Genomic DNA, 20,020 nt, shown 5'->3' with positions numbered 1-20,020 from the left:
GAAGCTACCGAGAAATTCTCCGATAAAACTGGTAGCTCTTCGTACATACATACATGCTAAATATAAATTTATTACTAGTAATTGCTTATTTCCAGTATTGTAAATTTCATATCATAAGGATTGGGCGAATGATTTTGAGAAGATACTTAAGGGATTATTTAAACCAAAATAATCTGACGTATCTAAGTGGTTCCTTGATGTAAAGCACGTGCAGGCGGTTGATGGTAGTCTTGGAGATTAGTCAATAATAAATTAAGGCCAGTTTGGATGGTAGCAATCTTATCCTGGTAGCATATTATTCGAAAATCTTGATTTAGAGTTAAATGCTCTTGTAAGGCGTGTTCACAATTTCAATAATTTATTTCTTCATTTTCTATTGTTGACAATTTATGCTGTGCGCGGTTTCTATGAATCATTTTTCTAGAACAAATTGTTAAAATATGCCAGTCAATTGCCGTTGTCATGACATTGTCAATCACGGTGCATCAAAATGCATGGAAAAATATCTAGCTCCAGTACAGGATTTATTTGATTTACAGTTTGATTAAGAAAAATAACCAACATAGTTAAATTAAACAATTATTTGCACAATTAATAACACAATTCTATATCAATATTCTTGTAATTGTTATAAAATACATCAAATAACTTAATTACAAACCTAATCTCTATTTTTATTTATATTCTAATTCGTCACCTCAAACGCATATAAAGTATTTATAAAATAAAAACAAACACTTGTTACATAGGAATAGCTCGCCAGCATGTGCAGCTTACTGTTAAATTTTATTAAATCAAAATATTGAGTCCCGATGTCATGATATCGGTCACACCGCTGCGTAGTACACGACAGCCTACAAAATAGAAAAACAAAATCAGAAATCATATATACATATAAATCTTAATAATCGAACAAACAATGTCCTACTGATAGAATAAATATCTTTCTATCTATGCGCGAAAACATTTCAAATGTACAAGCATCTTAATCCGGGAGGGGGGGGGGGTGGGGGGTCTTTACCTAAACTAAGCTGCCTTACTGAACGGTATACGAGCTTCGAATGACCATATATCTTAAATTACTTAAACAAGACAACTATTCGCGCTTTAAAAATCCCGTGCTATTTACATAACAAATATCATACTCAAGATATTTACGCAATGCGACAAATATTGACCAATCCGAAATATCATATATTTAAAACACAAACCTGTTTATCTAACATAAACACCAATAGATGACCACTATGCGGACACACAATCACGTGTGATTGTTTACATAATAGAAAACACGTGTATGCTCAACTTTAATAAATACATTTATATTCTAATTCGTCACCTCAAACGCATATAAAGTATTTATAAAATAAAAACAAACACTTGTTACATAGGAATAGCTCGCCAGCATGTGCAGCTATTTTCGACTAAACAAAGAAAGGCGCAATTGTGTGCTTTTTAAATTCCTAAATTTTTAGTTACTGTTAGACGTTCACTGATGTTCTCTTTGACATATCCGTCCTTAGCCCGGTCTGATTTCCAGCGACCATGTTTTTTGAAGATTCTATCTTCCACGTGCGCATTTGCAGCAGCAGTGGCGCCTCCGGACCTCAAACTATGCAAACCAAAATACTTTTTGTCTAAACCAATAGATGTTAAAGTAGATAACAGAATGTCTCTTGCAGTAGTATAAGAAAGCTTACCATTTCTTAATTTGTAACCATTTACAGATTTACAAAAAGATAAAGGACGAAAAATCAAATCATTACTGTCCGACTTGATGTTTGCTAAATCTAAATATTTCATCAACATTTTAACGGGACATGTAATTTTGTCCGTTTTTGAAATGAGTACATCTCTACCCTCACGGTAAATATCAGTTTTACTACTCTCTATCAGTAAACTTATGTACGAATCATGAAAAACAATATTATTTCTTGTCAGATTTGCTAATTCTGAATACCTCAAAAATCCAGCAAAACTTATAAGGCACATACATGCTATTCTAACATCTTTCAGATTAGATTTATCGTTACCATAAAGCATAACGATTTGATACAAAATTTCTGGTGTTATAGGTTCTTTCTTAACCACAATGTGTCCAACAGATCTCAAAGATCCTTCCTTCACAGAAATAACCAAATCCGATTTACACGGATTTTCAACTCCGGCTAATCTATGAGCCCAACTTATAGCATAAAAAGCTTCATTTATACTGCTAGTAGATTTACCAATATTAGTCAAATAAACTAAATACGATGCGACAGAAATAACTGAAGCAGGTAACGTGTTTGAAAAATTAATAGATAAACACCACTTACAAAAAGCGTTGAAAACATATCTATACTGTCGTTGAGTGTTAGCTGCTCTAGATGACAAACAAAAGGAAGGTATCTGGTCTACCAGGAGCTGCATGGCTGGAGATTGAGACTGACGAAAAGAATCAATATCATTCCATCTTCTGGTTTTGAAAACTTCTGAAAAATGTGTTACCCAATAAAGGAAAATTAAACAAGTATTCATATAAATTATTATAATAAAATGCATATGACATTAAACAATCAACCATGCCTACTACAATATCATACTACAACATATGATACTAGGGCCATGTCGCTAAAAATACTTCATCTTTACATTCTCCACTGAGTAATATGTACAACGTAAAATCTCATTCACCATGTCTCTGCAATACCAAAATTGATATCAGGACCATGTGAAATATCACAGACTAGCGTCTAATCTAACTGCGAGAACAGTTGATAAAAAATTTTCAGTTCCAAAGATACACTTCGGACTACTTCCTTTTGAATAGATTCTATTCGTTTCTTTAAATTCTAGCACATCTTTAACATAAGCTTTGTAAGTCAAGTTTTTATTAAAAATATATGGCGAAGATACCCATCTTGGAACAATTAAAGACCCTTTAGCCTTACAGTAAATCAGATGTTTAATTGTGCGTATAACTGAATAAATAGGGGGGACAAGCCAATTATTTTCTCCATTCCAATTTTGTGTAAACGCATCTACAGCTTCTGCGTTCGGATTCCAGAAAAGTGAGTTAAACCTTTTTGTCTTGTTATTCATCACGCTAGCAAACCTGTCAACAGTAAAAGGTCCCCATAAACTTTCTAAAAATTCAAAAAATTCATTTGAAATTTGCCAATCCTCATGATCACTCATTTTGCTAATGTAATCTGCCTTTGAATTCAATGTGCGGGGAATCCATTGTAATTCAATTAATATATTATGCTCTTTACAAATACAAAAAATAGAATAGGCAAGATTTTGTAAATCTTCCTTCATACTTCCAGCTTGTACTATACGTACACAATTTTGGTTATCAGTAAACCATTTTAAACTTTTGCCCATAAATAGAGTACTAAACGACAAAAGGGCCTGTTCGATTGCTCTCATCTCTCTCCAGGTGGAGCTTTTACATCTTTCTAATTCGTTCCACATTTTGTGAAAAATCTTATTTTCCAATTCTACAGTATAAGCCCCACAGGCTACATTACTAGCATCTGAAAAAATTACTATTGAAGAAGGGCTGTACATAGCCAATTTCTTTTTATTCAAAGTAACCACATTGGATTTCCAGAACTTAAGCTCATTCAAAATCTCAGCTGGATAAACTATTTGTAATAATTTATCCCAGCTCAATCTTTGCACGATGCACAAGTAACAATATCTTGTCATCAATCTAGTCAAATTTCCGAGAACTGGTGATAAAGAAATGATCTTACCAGTCACTTGAGCTAATTGCCTAGCAGAGAAAAACAAAAATCTGTCTAAAATTTCATCTATAGACTGTAACAAATCATTTAATCTTCTTTCGGGAATAGAAATGCAGAATTGAGCAGAATCCCAAGTGATTCCTAACCATTCTAACTTTTGGGTAGGTTCAAAAACAGATTTTTCTACATTGACTAAAAAACCAGCCTCTTCTAGTGATTTTTTGACAAAATCGGAATCTTTCCGACATAATTCGTAATCCGAAGCCATTCCAAAACCATCATCTAAATACAAAACAATATCAATCGAATTTTGTCTCCAATATTTGACCATAGATCTCAAACATTTCGTAAATAAGTAAGGGCTAGAAGCTAGACCAAAAACTAAAACTGAAAAACAGTAATACTTGTTATTCCAGGAAAAACCAAGAAACGTTTGTTGCTGAGGACAAATGTCGTAATGATGATAACCAGACTTTAAATCGAACTTAAACAAATAAGAACCTTTTTTGAAAAATTGAATAGCTGTTTTCCAGTCTTCAAATTTAAATCTCTCTTTTTTGACGGATTTATTTAAAATTGAAAGATCCAATATTAACCTCTTTTTTCCGGACTTATTGGAGGCAACTGATAAAGGATTAACAATATAAGGCGTAAAGGGAACTTCATATGCACATCCAGAATCAACTAATTCTAAAACGGCTTTTTCCACAAATTCTGAGTTAGTAACAGCAGATTTATTGTTTTTCATGTGCATACTAGGGGGAGGCACTAAAAAAGGGATTACATAACCGTTTTTAATTGTATCTAAAACAAAATCATTAGCTCCAATCTTAACCCAAAAATCGTAATGTTTTGCAAGCCTGCCTTTAACACCTTTAAAGTTATGACTAGCAGAAAACTCTAATTTTTCAAGAAATTGAACTTGTGACATAAATTCATCAAGTTCATCGTTATTGCATTCATAGCTAGAAGATAATAAACTTATATCTAGATACTTATCATTAACAGTAACTGTATCATTGCTGTTTGGATGGCTGGTAACTGGGTGCAGAAGCTGTGGCTGACTTGAAGTTGAGTGGGCAGTTTCTTTTCCAGTGACCATACTGCTTGCAGTAGTGACAGATGTCCATGGGGCACGGCTCACGCCGTGCAGTGCTGCTACGAAAGGGCTGTTGATATCGACTGAAGTCGTAAGCTGGAGGAGGAGCAGTGGCAGTAGCGATACTCCCAACTGCTGGAGAAGGTCTAGCTGAATACGGCTGAGGGCGGGTCTTTTTCTCCTTAATAGTTTTGAGGGCTCTAGTCTCAGCCTGGCGAATCTTTTTCTCGTCCTCATCATTTTCAGCGATATCGTTACTTTCATATTCTCTAACCGTAGCCCATCCCCCAGTGGAGTTATCAGCGATCCTGATGAGTTTGTTTCTTTCTTTAAGTTTACATACCAAATCACCAGTAATAGAAGAAAGGGGAGAAGCAACAGATACGAGATCCTTGTGGATTTTGTTAAGGCCATCCAAAATGTTCTCATTAAATCGAAACTGAATACGGTTCCCTTCTGATTTGAACTTAATATTAGCCTCATCTCTGAATTTCTTAGATAGATTGTCTTGTTCTGACAGAATGTCGGACTTCAAATCAACAAGTTTCTTATCCAAATAGTCTTTAAAAGGCCAAAAGTGTCTACTAAGTCACGGTTTTGATTAGCTTGTGAATTTGAAGCATTAAGACGTTCGGGTTGACCATGTAAGGGGTCCCTTAACAAATCTTCTTCATTCAGATCGAGCACTGGTTCGGACATATCTTTACCTAAACTAAGCTGCCTTACTGAACGGTATACGAGCTTCGAATGACCATATATCTTAAATTACTTAAACAAGACAACTATTCGCGCTTTAAAAATCCCGTGCTATTTACATAACAAATATCATACTCAATATATTTACGCAATGCGACAAATATTGACCAATCCGAAATATCATATATTTAAAACACAAACCTGTTTATCTAACATAAACACCAATAGATGACCACTATGCGGACACACAATCACGTGTGATTGTTTACATAATAGAAAACACGTGTATGCTCAACTTTAATAAATACATATATATATTTTTTTAATTTACCTGTGACGTAACTTTTTGTGGCGTTGATAATTTTGTGTGACGCACAGAGTGTAATTGTATTATGCTGTTTCTGTGTACTGTCCTCAATTATTTTAGGTATTTGTTGTTATTCTATGGCTAACATATCGAATGTACTTTTATATCATTTATTGATGTATTTCTCTGTCCTGAGTGTAGCATTTATTTGTACTGTATTCCATTAATGTAATGTTGTGATTTTGCGGTATCTTTAACGTTGCCATAAAGCGCGAGGTTTAGCTAGCCACAAAACCAGGTTCAACTCAGCATGTTTGCTTAATTTGTCATGTATAAAGTCTGGAATATGGCAGTTGTTATCTAGTATTTGGTTTCTTTGTATGTTGCATTGTCGTTTGTTTTTGTTGCACATCAGTGTTTCTGCTGTTTCGTTGTTTTCCTCGGTTTAAGTCTGTAACCCGAATTTGTTTTCTCTCAATCGATTTATTACTTTTGAACAGCGGTATACTACTATTGCCTTTATTCCTTACATTTTTACTCTCTTTTTCATTTAAAATTCAATGTATTAAAAAGATTAACTAACCCAATCATTCAAACATCCCAAAATGTTCATCTAATGTGACCGAGCAACACTATTTATTGACTTATTTAATGACAAAAGCCCCTTTAGGTCCAGATGTGCTTACTAGTAGTAGAAAAAGTTGATTTCGGACATTTAATACAGCGGCTCAATCCCTAGGTAAATGAACGACATATTAAAAAAGTATTTTCAATCAGTGTGTAGGACTTGCATTATCTGATACTGATTTTATTACAATAATAATATGCTTCCCACCATTCACTTTATTTGCAATTATGTAGCTCTGAATTTGTTTGTCTGTAGTTTCTCACATAACCATTGACACCACCATTGTGACGTTTTCCCTATCAACTACATATCTCAAGCAAGGTGCATAGTTTAGGTTTCCTTGCGTTTAAACCTTATTAAATATTCCAAGCATTCTCTACGTATGCATGGTATGATTTTACTCAAGTCAATTAGATATTCTAAAAGTTGAATACCGAAAAGGTGTTCAGCAATTTGACTGTTTAGTCAGTAAGACATATCCTCTTGGCTTTCCTGAAAAATAAAAAGTGTTGCAGTTTTCTAATCTATAAGGCATTATATTTCCCGCCCAATTTAAAGGTTTTATTATAAATTAAAAAAAAGATAACAACATAAAACACATTTATATATCCTTTATAATGAACAAGCTTGTAGGTAAAGTATCATGTCAGTGATTTTATAATAACATATTAGAATTTTTAGCATTTGTTTATGTATGTAATAGGAAAAACACAGCACTTCAAATTTTACAAAGACATAAACTCTAAGACTTGCTTTTAGCTAACTATTGGATATAATTTTTTTTTACTTAATGGTTGTATGTATTTGAGGAATATGTTTGAAAAGTTGGTATTTTCTTAATTTTGCGTTACCGAAAACAATTTTTCCCGCATGTAGTGTCTGCATATTTACAATTCATATTAGACAATATCGCTATTTGATATAAGAAACGTTTTTATCGATTCGCTTCTTCCATAGACTGATGATGCATTAGTTTCTTTTGTTTAATTAATAACGATGCCTGGTCACGTTTGATAATGTCGTCGTATCGTAAGTTTTTAAATTAGTATAGTGATTTTGTCATTACATTTTTTGATGGGACATGTTTCTTTATGACAAACAATGACAAAATGTAATCACTGGATTTTTATCCAAGGGTCTTCAAGTTGGTTACTTATTCCTAATTTATTCCTAATTCCTTATTCGTAACATATTCGTTTCTTATTCCTTGTTCGTAACCTATTAGTTTCTTATTCCTTATTTGTTATGTATTCGATTTAAATATGCTTCCCCTTTTTGATGCTTTTTTATTTACCTGTGGTTACAGTTCTTGGTTTACCGAGTTGTAATTACCCCTCAACTAAACCCCTGTTACTTGTTCGTTACTTATTTGTTCCTTGTTCGATCTTTATACGTTGCACCTTTGAATTGCTTGATTTTGTGTCTCTGGTGATGATTCTTGGTTCGAAGAGGTGAAATTACACCATTAACGAGTGAATACCGTTTCTGCGCTCGACAGATACCCTTTTACGTATGTGCTCCTTATTTGTTTGTAATGCGTTTGTTATATGTTGCACATTTTAAAAAAAAATTCATTGTTCTTGTATATGGTCTAAGCTATGGGTTCTTAGAGGTGAAATAACCATATAAGTGCACGGCTGGTAGCCTGTTACTTACTAGATACTTATTTGTTCCTTATTAACTTTTTATACGTTGCATCTTTTTGATGCTGTCTTTTCTTTTATTTACCCGTCTCTGGTGTTAACTGTGGCCTTGTAGTTTGGAAATATCTCTATTAGCACGTATGTACGCGTTTCAGCGGTCGAATATACATTGTTACGTAATCGCTACTTTTTCGTGCCTTATTCACTTTTTATATGTTTTGCATTTTGAATGCTTTCTCTTCCCTTATGTTCTTGTCTCTGGTGTTAGCTGTGGGTTTTTAGATGGAAATTTACCCTATTAGCGCGTATGTAATATTTTAAGCGCTCGACCGTTACCCTGTTACTTATTCGTTCCTTTTAAATTACGTTTGTTATACGTTGCACATTAAAAAAGGTTATTTTTAATATTTGTCTTGACTTTGCCGTGAGCTATGGGGTTCTTATATACGTTGCATCTTTTAAATGCTTTCCTTTCTTTCATTTTTCTTGTCCCTGGTGTTAACTGTTAGTTTGTAGATTGGACATAACCATATTAGCGCGTATGTTCCCTTTTCAGTGGTCGACTAATACCCTGTTGCTTATTCGCTACTCTTTCGTTCCTTTTTTCACTTTTTATACATGTATGTTGCATCTTTTTAATGCTTTCTCTTTTTTTATTTGTTTGTCTCTGATGTAAGCGATAGATTATTAGAAGTGACATAATCGTATTAACGCGTATGTTCACGTTTCAGCGCTCGACCCTACTTCTTATTAGCTACTTATACGTTCCTTATTTGATTTCTTTTCATTTATTATCTTGTTTCTGGTGTTATTTTTGTGTTCTAAGAGGTAAAATTATCCTGTTAAGGATGTTTGCTTGTCATGTTTTGAAATATTTGTCAGATTTTCGAATTCCTCTGTTTTATCCATTTGAATGCCTTAAAAGATTTTGCACATGGACCCCCATTTTCCTTTTTATTAATCTTCTACATGTATAAGTATATGCCATTTGTAAAAGTCTTATTATATCTTATTTATGTTTTAATAGTTTTTGAGAACTTTAACTGGTCAATGATAAAGCCATGAAAAATCAAGAGAGAACATTTTCCCGCCAAATTTCAAATGGCTAATATCTCGAAAACTAGCACATTGACCCTATACTTTTTTTGCTTTTTTTATTCTTCAACTAATCCCATATTAATATATACTAGAGTTATGGAAAGCTATTTATTTTGAAACTGAGCAGCGAACTTCCTAAAAGCTTCATGAGTTTGATTTTACACTTTTTTGTAAGCTGAGCGAGTTTTTATGTGGCGATTTGTCAATGAAGCAAATTTGTCTGGATTCAGACTCACCTGAGTATTAAGCATGTTGATTTTTTCATATTTTCAATAAATGTTGGTATTTGAAATTAAATATAGGCATTTCAATGGCTCAACTTGTCATTTGAATGATTTAAATATGAACTTGAGACAATTACAATCCATTATTCATTTCAATGCTTTCTTTTATTTTATTTTATTGTCTCTGGTATAAGCTTGGGTTTGAAGATGGGAAGTAACCATATTAGCGCGTATGTACCTGTTTCAGTGGTCGACTGATACCCTGTTACTTATTCGCTGCTTGAATACGTTACACGCTGAAATGTGTACATACGCGATAAAAGGTTTTTTCCTATTCACAAATCCGCAGCTTAAACCAGAAATAGGAAAAGAAAAGAAAAGAAAGCATTAAAAATAAGATACAACGTCTAAAAAGTGTTTAAAGGGAAACTTCGCATAAAAATCAAAAATTGATATTATGTTTATTCTGTATAAAAATGCTCAAATTCATAGATATTAAAGTTTTATTCTGCTAGATAAGAGATCACCATCGATTTTAAATTTAGGCTATTTTTATTCATAAATTCTTCAATTAAAATAATTCAGTATTTTATCGTTACTAAAGTAATCAAAAGTCATAATTCATTAAAAGTGATCTTATGCAAAATATAAAAATATACAGCTATCCAGTTATTGTGCGATCTTATTATTCCCGTTAATTAATTTTTTTTTTTTTATTTTTTTTTACATTCATGTGTCTGAAACTTTGTCTGACTCCCGTTTACAATTGATACGAAATGTTGTTCACACCTGAAATGCCAGTGAACCGTGACGCCTAGAATTCACTGAATGAGGATCAAAAGATTAAATTACATAATGCTAATCTTTTAATTACCTTGAGTTAAACTACACATTCCACATTCTTTAGGTGTCACAGAACAATACACATTTTATTGTTTCCACCGTACAAGCAAGTGAAAATGATTGCTGGAATGAAGCAAAAAGGTCAGAATACAAACATGTATTTTTAATACACTATCGATCATGTCAGTTTCGTATGTTTGTTTATAGTATTTTTAGAAAAAAAATCATAAAAATGTTCTATTGTATGATTTACTTTTTTTTTAATTAAAATTCGTTTTAAAAAATCCACACGATCTTATTTTAAAAGTTGCATGGCTATCACTTATTTTTCGTTGGTTAATAGCTACACCAAAAGTCGTCGATGCGCTTTAAATCGCGTTATTAGATGGTTAACGAACAAGACTTAAATGAGATATTTTCACTCCCGGCATGCATCATAGACTTAAACTACGTCACATAAGTCAGGAAGTTTCAAAAAATAAAATTAATAATTCCCAATTTTCTTCTTTATTAGATTTCATATCAAAATAAAACTTGGTGAATATGTTTTTTATGGTATTATGAACATAATAAGATGAAAAGTGAAAAATCGCGAATTATCCCTTTAAGGAACGAATTAGTAACAGAGTATCAGTCGATCGCTGAAACGTGCACATAGGCGCTTATATGGTTATTTCCAATCTATGAACCCATAGCTTACACTAGAGACAAAAAAAAAAAAAAAAAAATAAACATTAAAAAGATGAAATGTATAAAATGTGAATAAGGAACGAATAAGTAGCTAATAGGTAACCGGGTATCAATCGAGCGCTGAAACGAGTACTTACTCGCTATTATGGTTATTTCAACTCTAAAAGCCCATAGATAAAACCATAGACATGAAAAAAATGAAAAAGATTTTTTTTCAATTCACAACATTTAACAAACGTATTATTAAAGAGTAAGGAACGAATAAGTTACAGGGTACCAGTCAAGCTCTTAAACGGGAACATACGCGCTAATATGGTTATTTCACCTCTAAGAACCCTCGCATAACACCAGCTCTAAGAACCCTCACCTAACACTAGAGACAAAGAAAATGAAATTACTTATTTCTAAATATGCAAGGTATTACACACATAATGAACGAATAAGTATTAGGGTATCAGTCGAGCGCTGGAATGGGTACATATGCGCTAATAGAGTTATTTCCCATCTACAAACACACAGCTTACATTATAGACAAACATATTTAAATAAAAAAAGCATTTAAAAGGTGCAACGTATTCAAAAAGAGTAAGGACCGAAAAATTAACAGAGTATCAGTCGAGCGCTCAAACGCGCTATAAGGATAATTTCATCTCTATAAACACACAGCTGCCACTAGAGACAAGTAAAGAAAAGAAAAGAAAGCAATAAAAAGATGCAACTTATAAAAAGAAAAAAATGTGATAAAAAACAATCGAATTAGGAATATGGAATAAGTTACGAATAGGTAACGAATAAGGATAAGGAGTCAGTAAAGAATATGTAACGAATAAGGAATATGGAATAAGTAACGAATCTGTAGCATATAATTAACAAGGAATGAGTTACGAATATGTAACGAATAAGGAATAAGGAATAAGTAACGAATATGTAACGAATAAGGAATAAGTGACGAACAAGGAATAAGTAACGAATAGGGAACGAATAAGGAATAAGTAACGAATAGGGAACGAATAAGGAATACGTAACGGATAGGGAACGAATACGGAAAAGGAAAACGTAACGAATAAGTAACGAATAGGGAACGAATAAGGAATAAGAAACGAATAGGGAACGAATAAGGAATAAGTAACGAATAGGGAACGAATAAGGATCGAATAAGCAACGGATAGGGAACGAATACGGAAAAAAAACGTAATAAATAAGTAACGAACAAGGAATAAGTAACGAAAAGTTAACGAATAAGGAATAAGTAACAAATAGGTAACGAATAAGGAATAAGTAACGAATAAGGAGTAGGTAACGAAAAGGGAACGAATTAGGAATAGGGAATACGTAACGAATAGGTAACGAATAAGGAATAGGTAACGAATAAGGAATAAGTAACGAATAAAAAATAAGCAATCTAAGTGACAACATATCTACAGAGAAGTTATGATGATAAGTAGCTTTGTATAGCTATAATAATTGTCAATGTAATGTATGTATTATTACGGCGCTCATATCGCTTTTATTAGTCATTTTTAAATAAAAAAAAATAAGATCTAATAAAAATAGGCGCAAAAAAATACCTCTTAATTTGCGATAATGATATTCGACATTATTGGAACTAACTTTAGTGAATACTGAAAAAAAAACATAAAACTTTAAATCATCACAGATATTGTGCAAGGTTAGAAAACGTAGGTCAGATGACCATAATAGTGTAAAGGGATTGCTATGTATAAAAGGTCGTGCTGGTCAATATATTTCGGAGTTACGTCATGTGACGTCCGTTTTGTGATTATGAGTCATCATTTAAACATAGCACCACATATTTCTTGTCATAAAGATAAAATTTATAATATTTACCTGTTGAATTGTCTTTGGCCTGCATAGCTTCAAAGAGTAAAGAGACAGGAACCCAATACGGCGGGTATTTAAATCTAGCTGTATCCAATATTAAAACAAGATCTCGACTTGGATGATAACCACCGACTGGAGAAAAATGGCCATCTCCTGTTTGAGAAAGCACACTCCGGGAATACGACAATGTGATCACAGATTCATCTTGTTTTGTATAGTTGTGAATAATCTTTCGGAAAGCTTCTAGAGAAGCAGTTTCATCCACATATGTCAACCTTGTTTCAAGGCAATTGTTTTCAGCCATTGATATAAATTGGTCCATAGTAATACCCTCTTTTTCCATAACAGCAATGGGAACACAACAATTCAACATGCTTTCATGATACCATCGCCATGGTCGTTTCCATACTTTTCCCGGGTCTATTTCAAGAGCGTTTAACACCATAACTAGTGTACTGAGTCCACAAAAAGCTGGCTCGTCTTGAGTACGGAACTGTGAGGCTAGTTTGAAATAACATTCCATATGACCAGATAACAATGCTTCCTCAAAAATTGTTTTTCCCTCTCTCGATGAAAATGAAACGCATGAATCTGGCAGTGTACGTTTGTAAAACACAGGTTCCGATTCTGGTTGCGAGATAAATTCGTCTAATATGTGCGCCATCAGTGATCTTTCTGTTATACTGGAAATATAAAGCTTCGTGTAAAGATCGACTACTTTTAAGTACTTTAACGTAGTTGGAGTGTATTTAATTTAAAATTTGTAAATGTTGGTACCTGTTGATCTTCGAAAGAAACAAGAAATAAAGAAAATAGTTTAAATCTTTAGAACAGTAATACTCACAAAACTTTCTTAACTCTTCCATCAAATCATACATATTATTTTTAATTTTTACTGTTAATGCATTCTAGAAACCAAGGATTTCTTTAGTGCTATACATATTCTTTATTCTACCACTGCGCATGTTGGTTAAGTTTGTTTTAAATTTTAATTCCTTAGATATATGTTTTAAATATGATTATCAAACAAGAATTAACTTGTTCCTGACTTTTTGACAGATTTATACTTATCTATTTATCTATACTTTAACATACCTGACGCTTATCAGATGAAATAAAATTGGATAAATATTATATAAAAATATATAACTTAAAAATATCTATGTGATAATCTGGCATCATTACAATGCCAGTCTTAAAATCAGTTTCAGATTGTCAAATACTATAATGTGTCATTAAATTAAAACAAGCAGGTCGTACTTTTCAAACGTAGTGTTAATTAACATGGTCAATGTGTTAACCAAATTGTAATTTGAAAACGAAAGTCAAATATTTTCTTGGTTTTCAAATATTATTTGAAATGTTTCAATTAACAGTAAGAAGTATCTGATTAGAGAGAAAGTCGACGGTTCTTTTACTTCTATCCGTCTCCATGTCTACTTCACATGTGCCTTTTATCCTTTTCCCTGTCCTCAGTTTACCATGGTTTCACACACTAAACAATAAAATATTTATGACATATTTTGCAACGTACTTAATGTAGCCAGATACATATAATACATTGTTTATAATTGTATCGTATGGCTCTGATGTAGCTTATTATAGAAGTCTGTACACTTACCAAATTTACTCATACTGAAGTTTCTATATTCTTAATCAGTAATTGAAATTTAAACGCAACTTACATAGCAAATTAAACACTTTTTACTTCACCATACAGAAAAGATATTCTACAATAGATGATTTGGTCAAGTCGAATCTTCATTTGCCAGTTTGCAAGCAGAAACCCTAAGAATCGTCTGTCATTGTTACCTTCTAAAAGCAAGCATCAATGCATCACAAACATAAACCCGCCAATGTAACGCTGTGCGTCTTTCGCGGAAAAAAATTTGGCGGCATTTGGTAAATATTCTGTTTTCTATTCGTACTGGCTGTGGAAAAATAGTTCTTTTGTTTGTGTTTCGTTTTCCGTACAAAAATTTCAACTTTATGACATTATATCGAAGTCAACAGATATAAATAATAAACATCCAGCCCGGTGATTTATTGCATTTTATACCTCCCTTTTTGTATTTGGAACAGTATACATGCTAGACTGGTACCCCGACGTAATGAAATTCTTGACCATATCGAATGCATACTGACCATTTTACAGAGGGAACAAACTTATATAAATGCTAAAACTGAAGTAAATAAATGAGTCTTTGTGCGTTTCCAAATGACGGTTGTTCGGTATACAACTGCAATGTTTTGTCTAGCACTAAAGGTAAAGGATAAAAATAACTGACCATTGGGGGGGGGGAGGGGGGAATTTGCATGTTGTATATAGAGATGAAATTGAACGTTGCAACAAGCCAACATATTTTACAAATTGTTTTTTGTAGGCTGCTTTCTAGTTGGATTGGTTTTAAATTACTAATAAATGAATTCATAATAGCAATGATACCAAAAGTATCAGTGAATTGTGGTCAGTTTGGAAATTTGAAGTAGAACTATTTTTTTTAGATAAACTAATAACCATGAACATTATTTATGTTGTAATTATGTCGATTTTTTAAAAAGAATAATTAGCTGCGCCATTAGTCCATGATACACCCGTCGCTTTTTCAAAGAATTACACAACTCCTCAATGTCATTTCAGAAATTTATGAGAATAAAACTAATGGGAGGTTATTCTGATAGATTTAAACCGGTCACCAAAGTTCATGAAAATTCTAAAAGCACTTTTGAGTTATTGTCTAAAAACTGAAAAATCCACCCTTTTAATGAAGTAAATTTCATAACTCGGAAACATAAATTCTTGAATTTATAGAACTCGAAAAGGAGCGTACGTCAATAGATATATAAAATTCACAAAAGTTTCCTGAAAAGCCTTTTTTGAGTTATTATTTGAATATTGGGAAATCCACCTTATTGAATGTATAAAAGCAAACAACTCAGAGATTTAGAGAAAGCATTTTGGCGTTATTGACCGAAAATGGGAAAAGGGGGGGGGGGGGGGGGGGGGGCGGGGAAGGAGTAGGTCCGGTAAGGACCGATTTTGGCCTCAAATTTCATGTTCATCTGACGAAAAATTTTGACCACTTTTTAAACACTTAAGTGTCTATTTTATTTGAATTAATTAGTGTATGCGAAAGATTTTAACAGATTTAGTCATTAAAAACGATCCGATTCAAGCTCAAATATGAAAAATCTACCTAATATGCCGAAAAATGTCACTTTTCAGATGGTTTTTGGTAAAAATGAAAGTGGCCGCATCCGTGTTCATCCTCAACCTTTATATATGTTATGTATTATCATAAAATACAACTTACATTTCAATATTAAGGATGAACACGAATGCGGCCACTTTAGTTTTACACGAAAACCGTCTAAAGTTTAACTAAAATGCTAGAATTATGAGGATTTCAGTAATTTAGCATGACTTAATGGTGCTAGTACCGTATATATGTGCATTGTATTGTCAAAATCAGCCCATATTTATGTAGCAGAAGCATTCTACTGTCCAATAAATAACTAAAGGTTTACATTTTAACAATTTTGTAAAACTGCTATATTTTGGGGCCAAAAAGGGGTCTTACTGAACCTACTCCTTTAACGAATAAAACCCTATAACTTAGAAACGTAAAATCTAGAATTAATGAAAATCGAAAGGGAGCTCACGTTTATAGATATTATAGGATTAAACGCCTTTTTTCAGGAATCTTTTGCAAATCATATAAGAATTATCAACGCTTCACCAAAGTTTCATGCAAATTGGTGAAAGCGTTTCTGAGTCATTTTCCGACATGTGGACGACGGACGGACGTATTTATAAACGGACGTATAGAAAACATGATGAAGAAAGTCATCTCTGGTAGAAAGTACCTTTAAGCGAAGGGATGCCAAAACAATCCTCCGTTTTATGTGTTTAGCAAAACCTTTCATATTTCCTCTACAATAAAATAAAATAAAAAAAAACTGTCCCTTTAAAAATCACTTAGTGTTCTATCTGCTTTTTATTTTTAGAGTTTGAAAACAAAATCATACCTTTTATCATAGAAGGCAAATCTCCGTCAAAAAGGTGATCACTATGAAACTTGACTTTTCTGTTAAATGTATAACACCATTAACATATTGTCAAATTAGAAAACAGTTACATGCATGTACATATTTGTAGATAACATATGTCGATACAGATCTATAATGTACAATAATTCTATGCAGGTGTGAACATAACAATGACATTAACTCGGAGGACTGACTTTCCCATTTTTAACATATTGTTTTCTAAAATGAGAAGTACAGTCATTCATTCATACACACAGTTCAAATTAGTCTTTAAAATCAATCATACTGCATGCAACCAGATATTTCTCACTTATTCATTATTAAACATAAAATTTCAACATGTTTTATTTAATAACACAGTGCAGCAAATGCACATTCAGGTAATATAAATAAATATATGCGAAGAGCAGTGTAATGGAAATACTAATGGACTATGTCGTGGACCTTTTTAAAAAATGTCATTTCTTTAAATTGTATCATAATAGTTGGACACTGAAAAATTCATGTCGGTTCAGCCCGGACTATCGAATCATGCAGATTATGCAGATTTTTTTAAACCTCTTCTTGAGCAGATTTGTAACATCAGGTTATATTAAATGAAAAAAATAAATAGCAATTATACACATTCTTACATTTTCGAATATTTATCCTTCCAAATGACATTTCTTACATATAACGAACTACAGTCCAAACTCATCCACAATGGCCGGTTTTTTTTTAAACTTTGCGGTGAATTTTGTATGACGTCATAGTCCCAATCCGAAAAATTATATTATATGAAAATACGGGAATTTTTTTTTGCCGTTTTCTCTATGCTCGTTTCATACTTTCATATTTATTTTTTTTCAAAAGACATTTTAAACACATTTGTATAAAACTATTTTTAAAGCGCATTTTACAGTTGCCGTCATCTTTGTGCATGCACGCCAGTGGCGTAGCTTGCATGTATGCTCAGATGCTCATGCATCCACATCATTTTGACAGGAAAAAAATTATAAAGATATGTTCGCAGCAGTTAAACTCGGAGGTATATAAACAAGGGTTAGAATATGAGGATATTAACATCCAATTATTTCCGATGAAGTATGCATGGTCTTTTATTAAGGATAATTTAGTTTATGTAATTAAACAAGATGGATAAATCGCAGAAAAGTGTTCTCGATTTTTTTCGTAAAAAGATTACGTCGTCGGCTACGGCAAGTGCAGAGGACGATGCACAGTCAGATCCTCGGACATGTTTCATCTGAAATTGAGCCTAGCGGAGCGATGGCTTCTACAACTGACTAACAACATAACCCTTGGCGGATCCATAAATTTTGATAAGTGGGGGCCCACTGACTGACATAAGAGGGGCCCGCTCCAGTCACACTTCAGTGATTCCCTATATAAGCAACCAAATTTTTTCCCAGAAAGGGGGGCCCGAGCCCCCTGTCCCCCCTAAATCCGCCTCTTATAACTGACAAGTCAACTAAACCCCCATATCCTGATATCGTTTCCTGTGACATGAAAGACAACGTGAGAAAAAAAAATCTATAATAGAGTGTGATCATTCCTAGGCTTATCAGTAAATTCCAGTTTCTATCTAGGTCCACATATTAATTTTATTTTCAATAAAAGAACAAAGTTCCTTTGTCCCCTGCATTGCACATATTTTATGTAACCAAGGAACAAGGGCAATAACTAATAAAAAATAAAGTTTTCCTTTTAAATGGAGAAATAAAAGCTTCAGAGAAAATGCAATGGGATTTCCGTTATAATTTATATTTCCAAAGGTCAAAGCTTGGGACTTATTTTCGAAATTGTTATTGCTAATGATATAATAATCTGGCAAGAATTGTACACGTGAGAGTGCAAACAAGACCGGATGGACGGACACCAGGAATTTCGATGATGTCCCCTGCGACGCGTTTATGGGATCACTTCAGTTCCTAAATTCCGAAGTGCCCTTGTGATGGGGCCGTTTTTTGAGAAACGCTAGGAAAGGGGATCCCTTCAGTTCCTTTACAGAAGTGCCGCTGTGATGGGACGACCGTTTATGAGATGTCAAATATAAGATTGGTGGGAAACATTTACATCAAATAAATAAATTATGAATTGCATTCAATTTCGAGAAAACATTAAAATTTTGTTTGAAATATAATTATATGAATTGGTGAGTATTTTGAAATTAAACAAAAATCTAACCAGTGTCGGATTCAAGGGGAGTACATGTGCTTACAGGAACAATGTCTGAAAAAAAATATAATTTTCTGCATAAAATAGTCCAAAAAAAAATTTCGCCTCGCTCCTAGCGGCAAAGGCATCCACATCATTTAAACCCTGGCTACGCCACTGCACGCAGTCAAAGTTATCCCATAAAAACTACATCGAAAACCATTAATCGAGCAACATGATTTAAATCAAACCACCGTGATCAATACGATATACACGAATAAGCTCTCAAACTCGAAGAAACCAAAGGGTTTATTTTCAGTGAGGAATCGAATATATAGCCATCCGACAGCAACACCCTTGCCAAATATGAGCGTCCATTTGACTGGGATAGGGACAGCTTCCCTGTGCGCCTCTCTCTCTAATGACTTTATTAACAAATCAAATCAAATCAAACTTGTATAGCCATATAAACCAACTTATACGATTTGTGACAAAAACAACATTAACCTAATGACTAGAAAAAAAGCATATATAATCTAATTAAACAAACTAATAAAAATAGTTCAAAATTCAATTATGAGTCCCCTATCCTTAGTGCCAATGACTTTTTTTTATCGGTGCTTTACGTTTGCGCGCATTACCATTAGATTTGCGCGCAAATATCATTACGTTTGCGCGCAGCTTTTGATTACATTTGCGCGCATTTTAAACTTAGGTAAACTCAGGTAAAATACAGGTAATAATACTTTTTTATTTATTAATTTGTTCAATTATTTACATGTATCAGTACCCCTTCCGTTAGTAAACTTCTCATAAGGCAGGGGAAAAAAGAGATGAAGCCGCAATTTTTTTTTTTTCGATTTTCAGATACAATTCAACAATTCAAAGGTGTATGCAAAATTTTAAGAAAATGTGTGACAAAGCCCATTTATTGTAACTTGACCTAAAGGTAGCACAATACAAAGATTTTTTTTACTTCCAATCACTAACCTTTAAAATGCTGTAACTTTCT

The 20,020-nt window shown here is 33.1% G+C and overlaps 2 protein-coding genes across 4 annotated transcripts; both read right to left on the bottom strand.

Annotated features, from left to right (window-relative positions):
• Positions 1-675: 675 nt before the first annotated feature.
• Positions 676-5,846, bottom strand: LOC139490566 (integrase/recombinase xerD homolog). 2 transcript variants are annotated; one of them, XM_071277413.1, is made up of 3 exons: positions 3,716-4,720; positions 3,497-3,523; positions 676-2,491 (listed from the first exon to the last, which is right to left on the bottom strand). In XM_071277413.1, the coding sequence occupies exons 1-3, from the start codon at positions 4,663-4,665 to the stop codon at positions 1,456-1,458; spliced, it is 2,013 nt and encodes a 670-aa protein (XP_071133514.1). In that variant the 5' UTR covers positions 4,666-4,720; the 3' UTR covers positions 676-1,455. The 2 variants fall into 2 exon arrangements, with proteins under 2 accessions (XP_071133514.1, XP_071133513.1); XM_071277412.1 differs by lacking the exons at positions 3,497-3,523; positions 3,716-4,720 and adding an exon at positions 4,734-5,846 and having other exon boundaries at positions 676-2,483.
• Positions 5,847-6,659: 813 nt separating this feature from the next.
• LOC139490567 (glutathione gamma-glutamylcysteinyltransferase-like) lies at positions 6,660-16,950 on the bottom strand. Of its 2 annotated transcripts, none has more exons than XM_071277415.1 (3): positions 16,834-16,950; positions 12,811-13,487; positions 6,660-6,956 (listed from the first exon to the last, which is right to left on the bottom strand). In XM_071277415.1, exons 2-3 carry the CDS (start codon positions 13,466-13,468, stop codon positions 6,910-6,912), a joined length of 705 nt encoding a protein of 234 aa, XP_071133516.1. In that variant the 5' UTR covers positions 13,469-13,487; positions 16,834-16,950; the 3' UTR covers positions 6,660-6,909. The 2 variants fall into 2 exon arrangements, with proteins under 2 accessions (XP_071133516.1, XP_071133515.1); XM_071277414.1 differs by lacking the exon at positions 16,834-16,950 and adding an exon at positions 14,490-14,574.
• Between the last annotated feature and the right edge of the window lie 3,070 nt (positions 16,951-20,020).

Source organism: Mytilus edulis, chromosome 10, assembly GCF_963676685.1.
Source record: "Mytilus edulis chromosome 10, xbMytEdul2.2, whole genome shotgun sequence".
Taxonomy (NCBI): domain Eukaryota; kingdom Metazoa; phylum Mollusca; class Bivalvia; order Mytilida; family Mytilidae; genus Mytilus; species Mytilus edulis.
The sequence above is the reverse complement of the archived record's forward strand: the minus strand, read 5'-3'. Positions and strand labels throughout refer to the sequence as shown.

Bases quoted from the DNA above. Each gene is read 5' to 3' on its own strand.
- LOC139490566 (XM_071277413.1), bottom strand. From the start codon at position 4,665: ATGTCACAAGTTCAATTTCTTGAAAAATTAGAGTTTTCTGCTAGTCAT. The intron at 3,524-3,715 runs CGGAAATTTGAC...AGTAATTTTTTC, and splicing joins ATTTCTTTATCACCAGTTCT to AGATGCTAGTAATGTAGCCT. The intron at 2,492-3,496 runs TTATACTGTAGA...TTTCCTTTATTG, and splicing joins AGTAATGTAGCCTGTGGGGC to GGTAACACATTTTTCAGAAG.
- LOC139490567 (XM_071277415.1), bottom strand. From the start codon at position 13,468: ATGGCGCACATATTAGACGAATTTATCTCGCAACCAGAATCGGAACCT. The intron at 6,957-12,810 runs GTAAATATTATA...TTTATTTTTCAG, and splicing joins GGCCAAAGACAATTCAACAG to GAAAGCCAAGAGGATATGTC.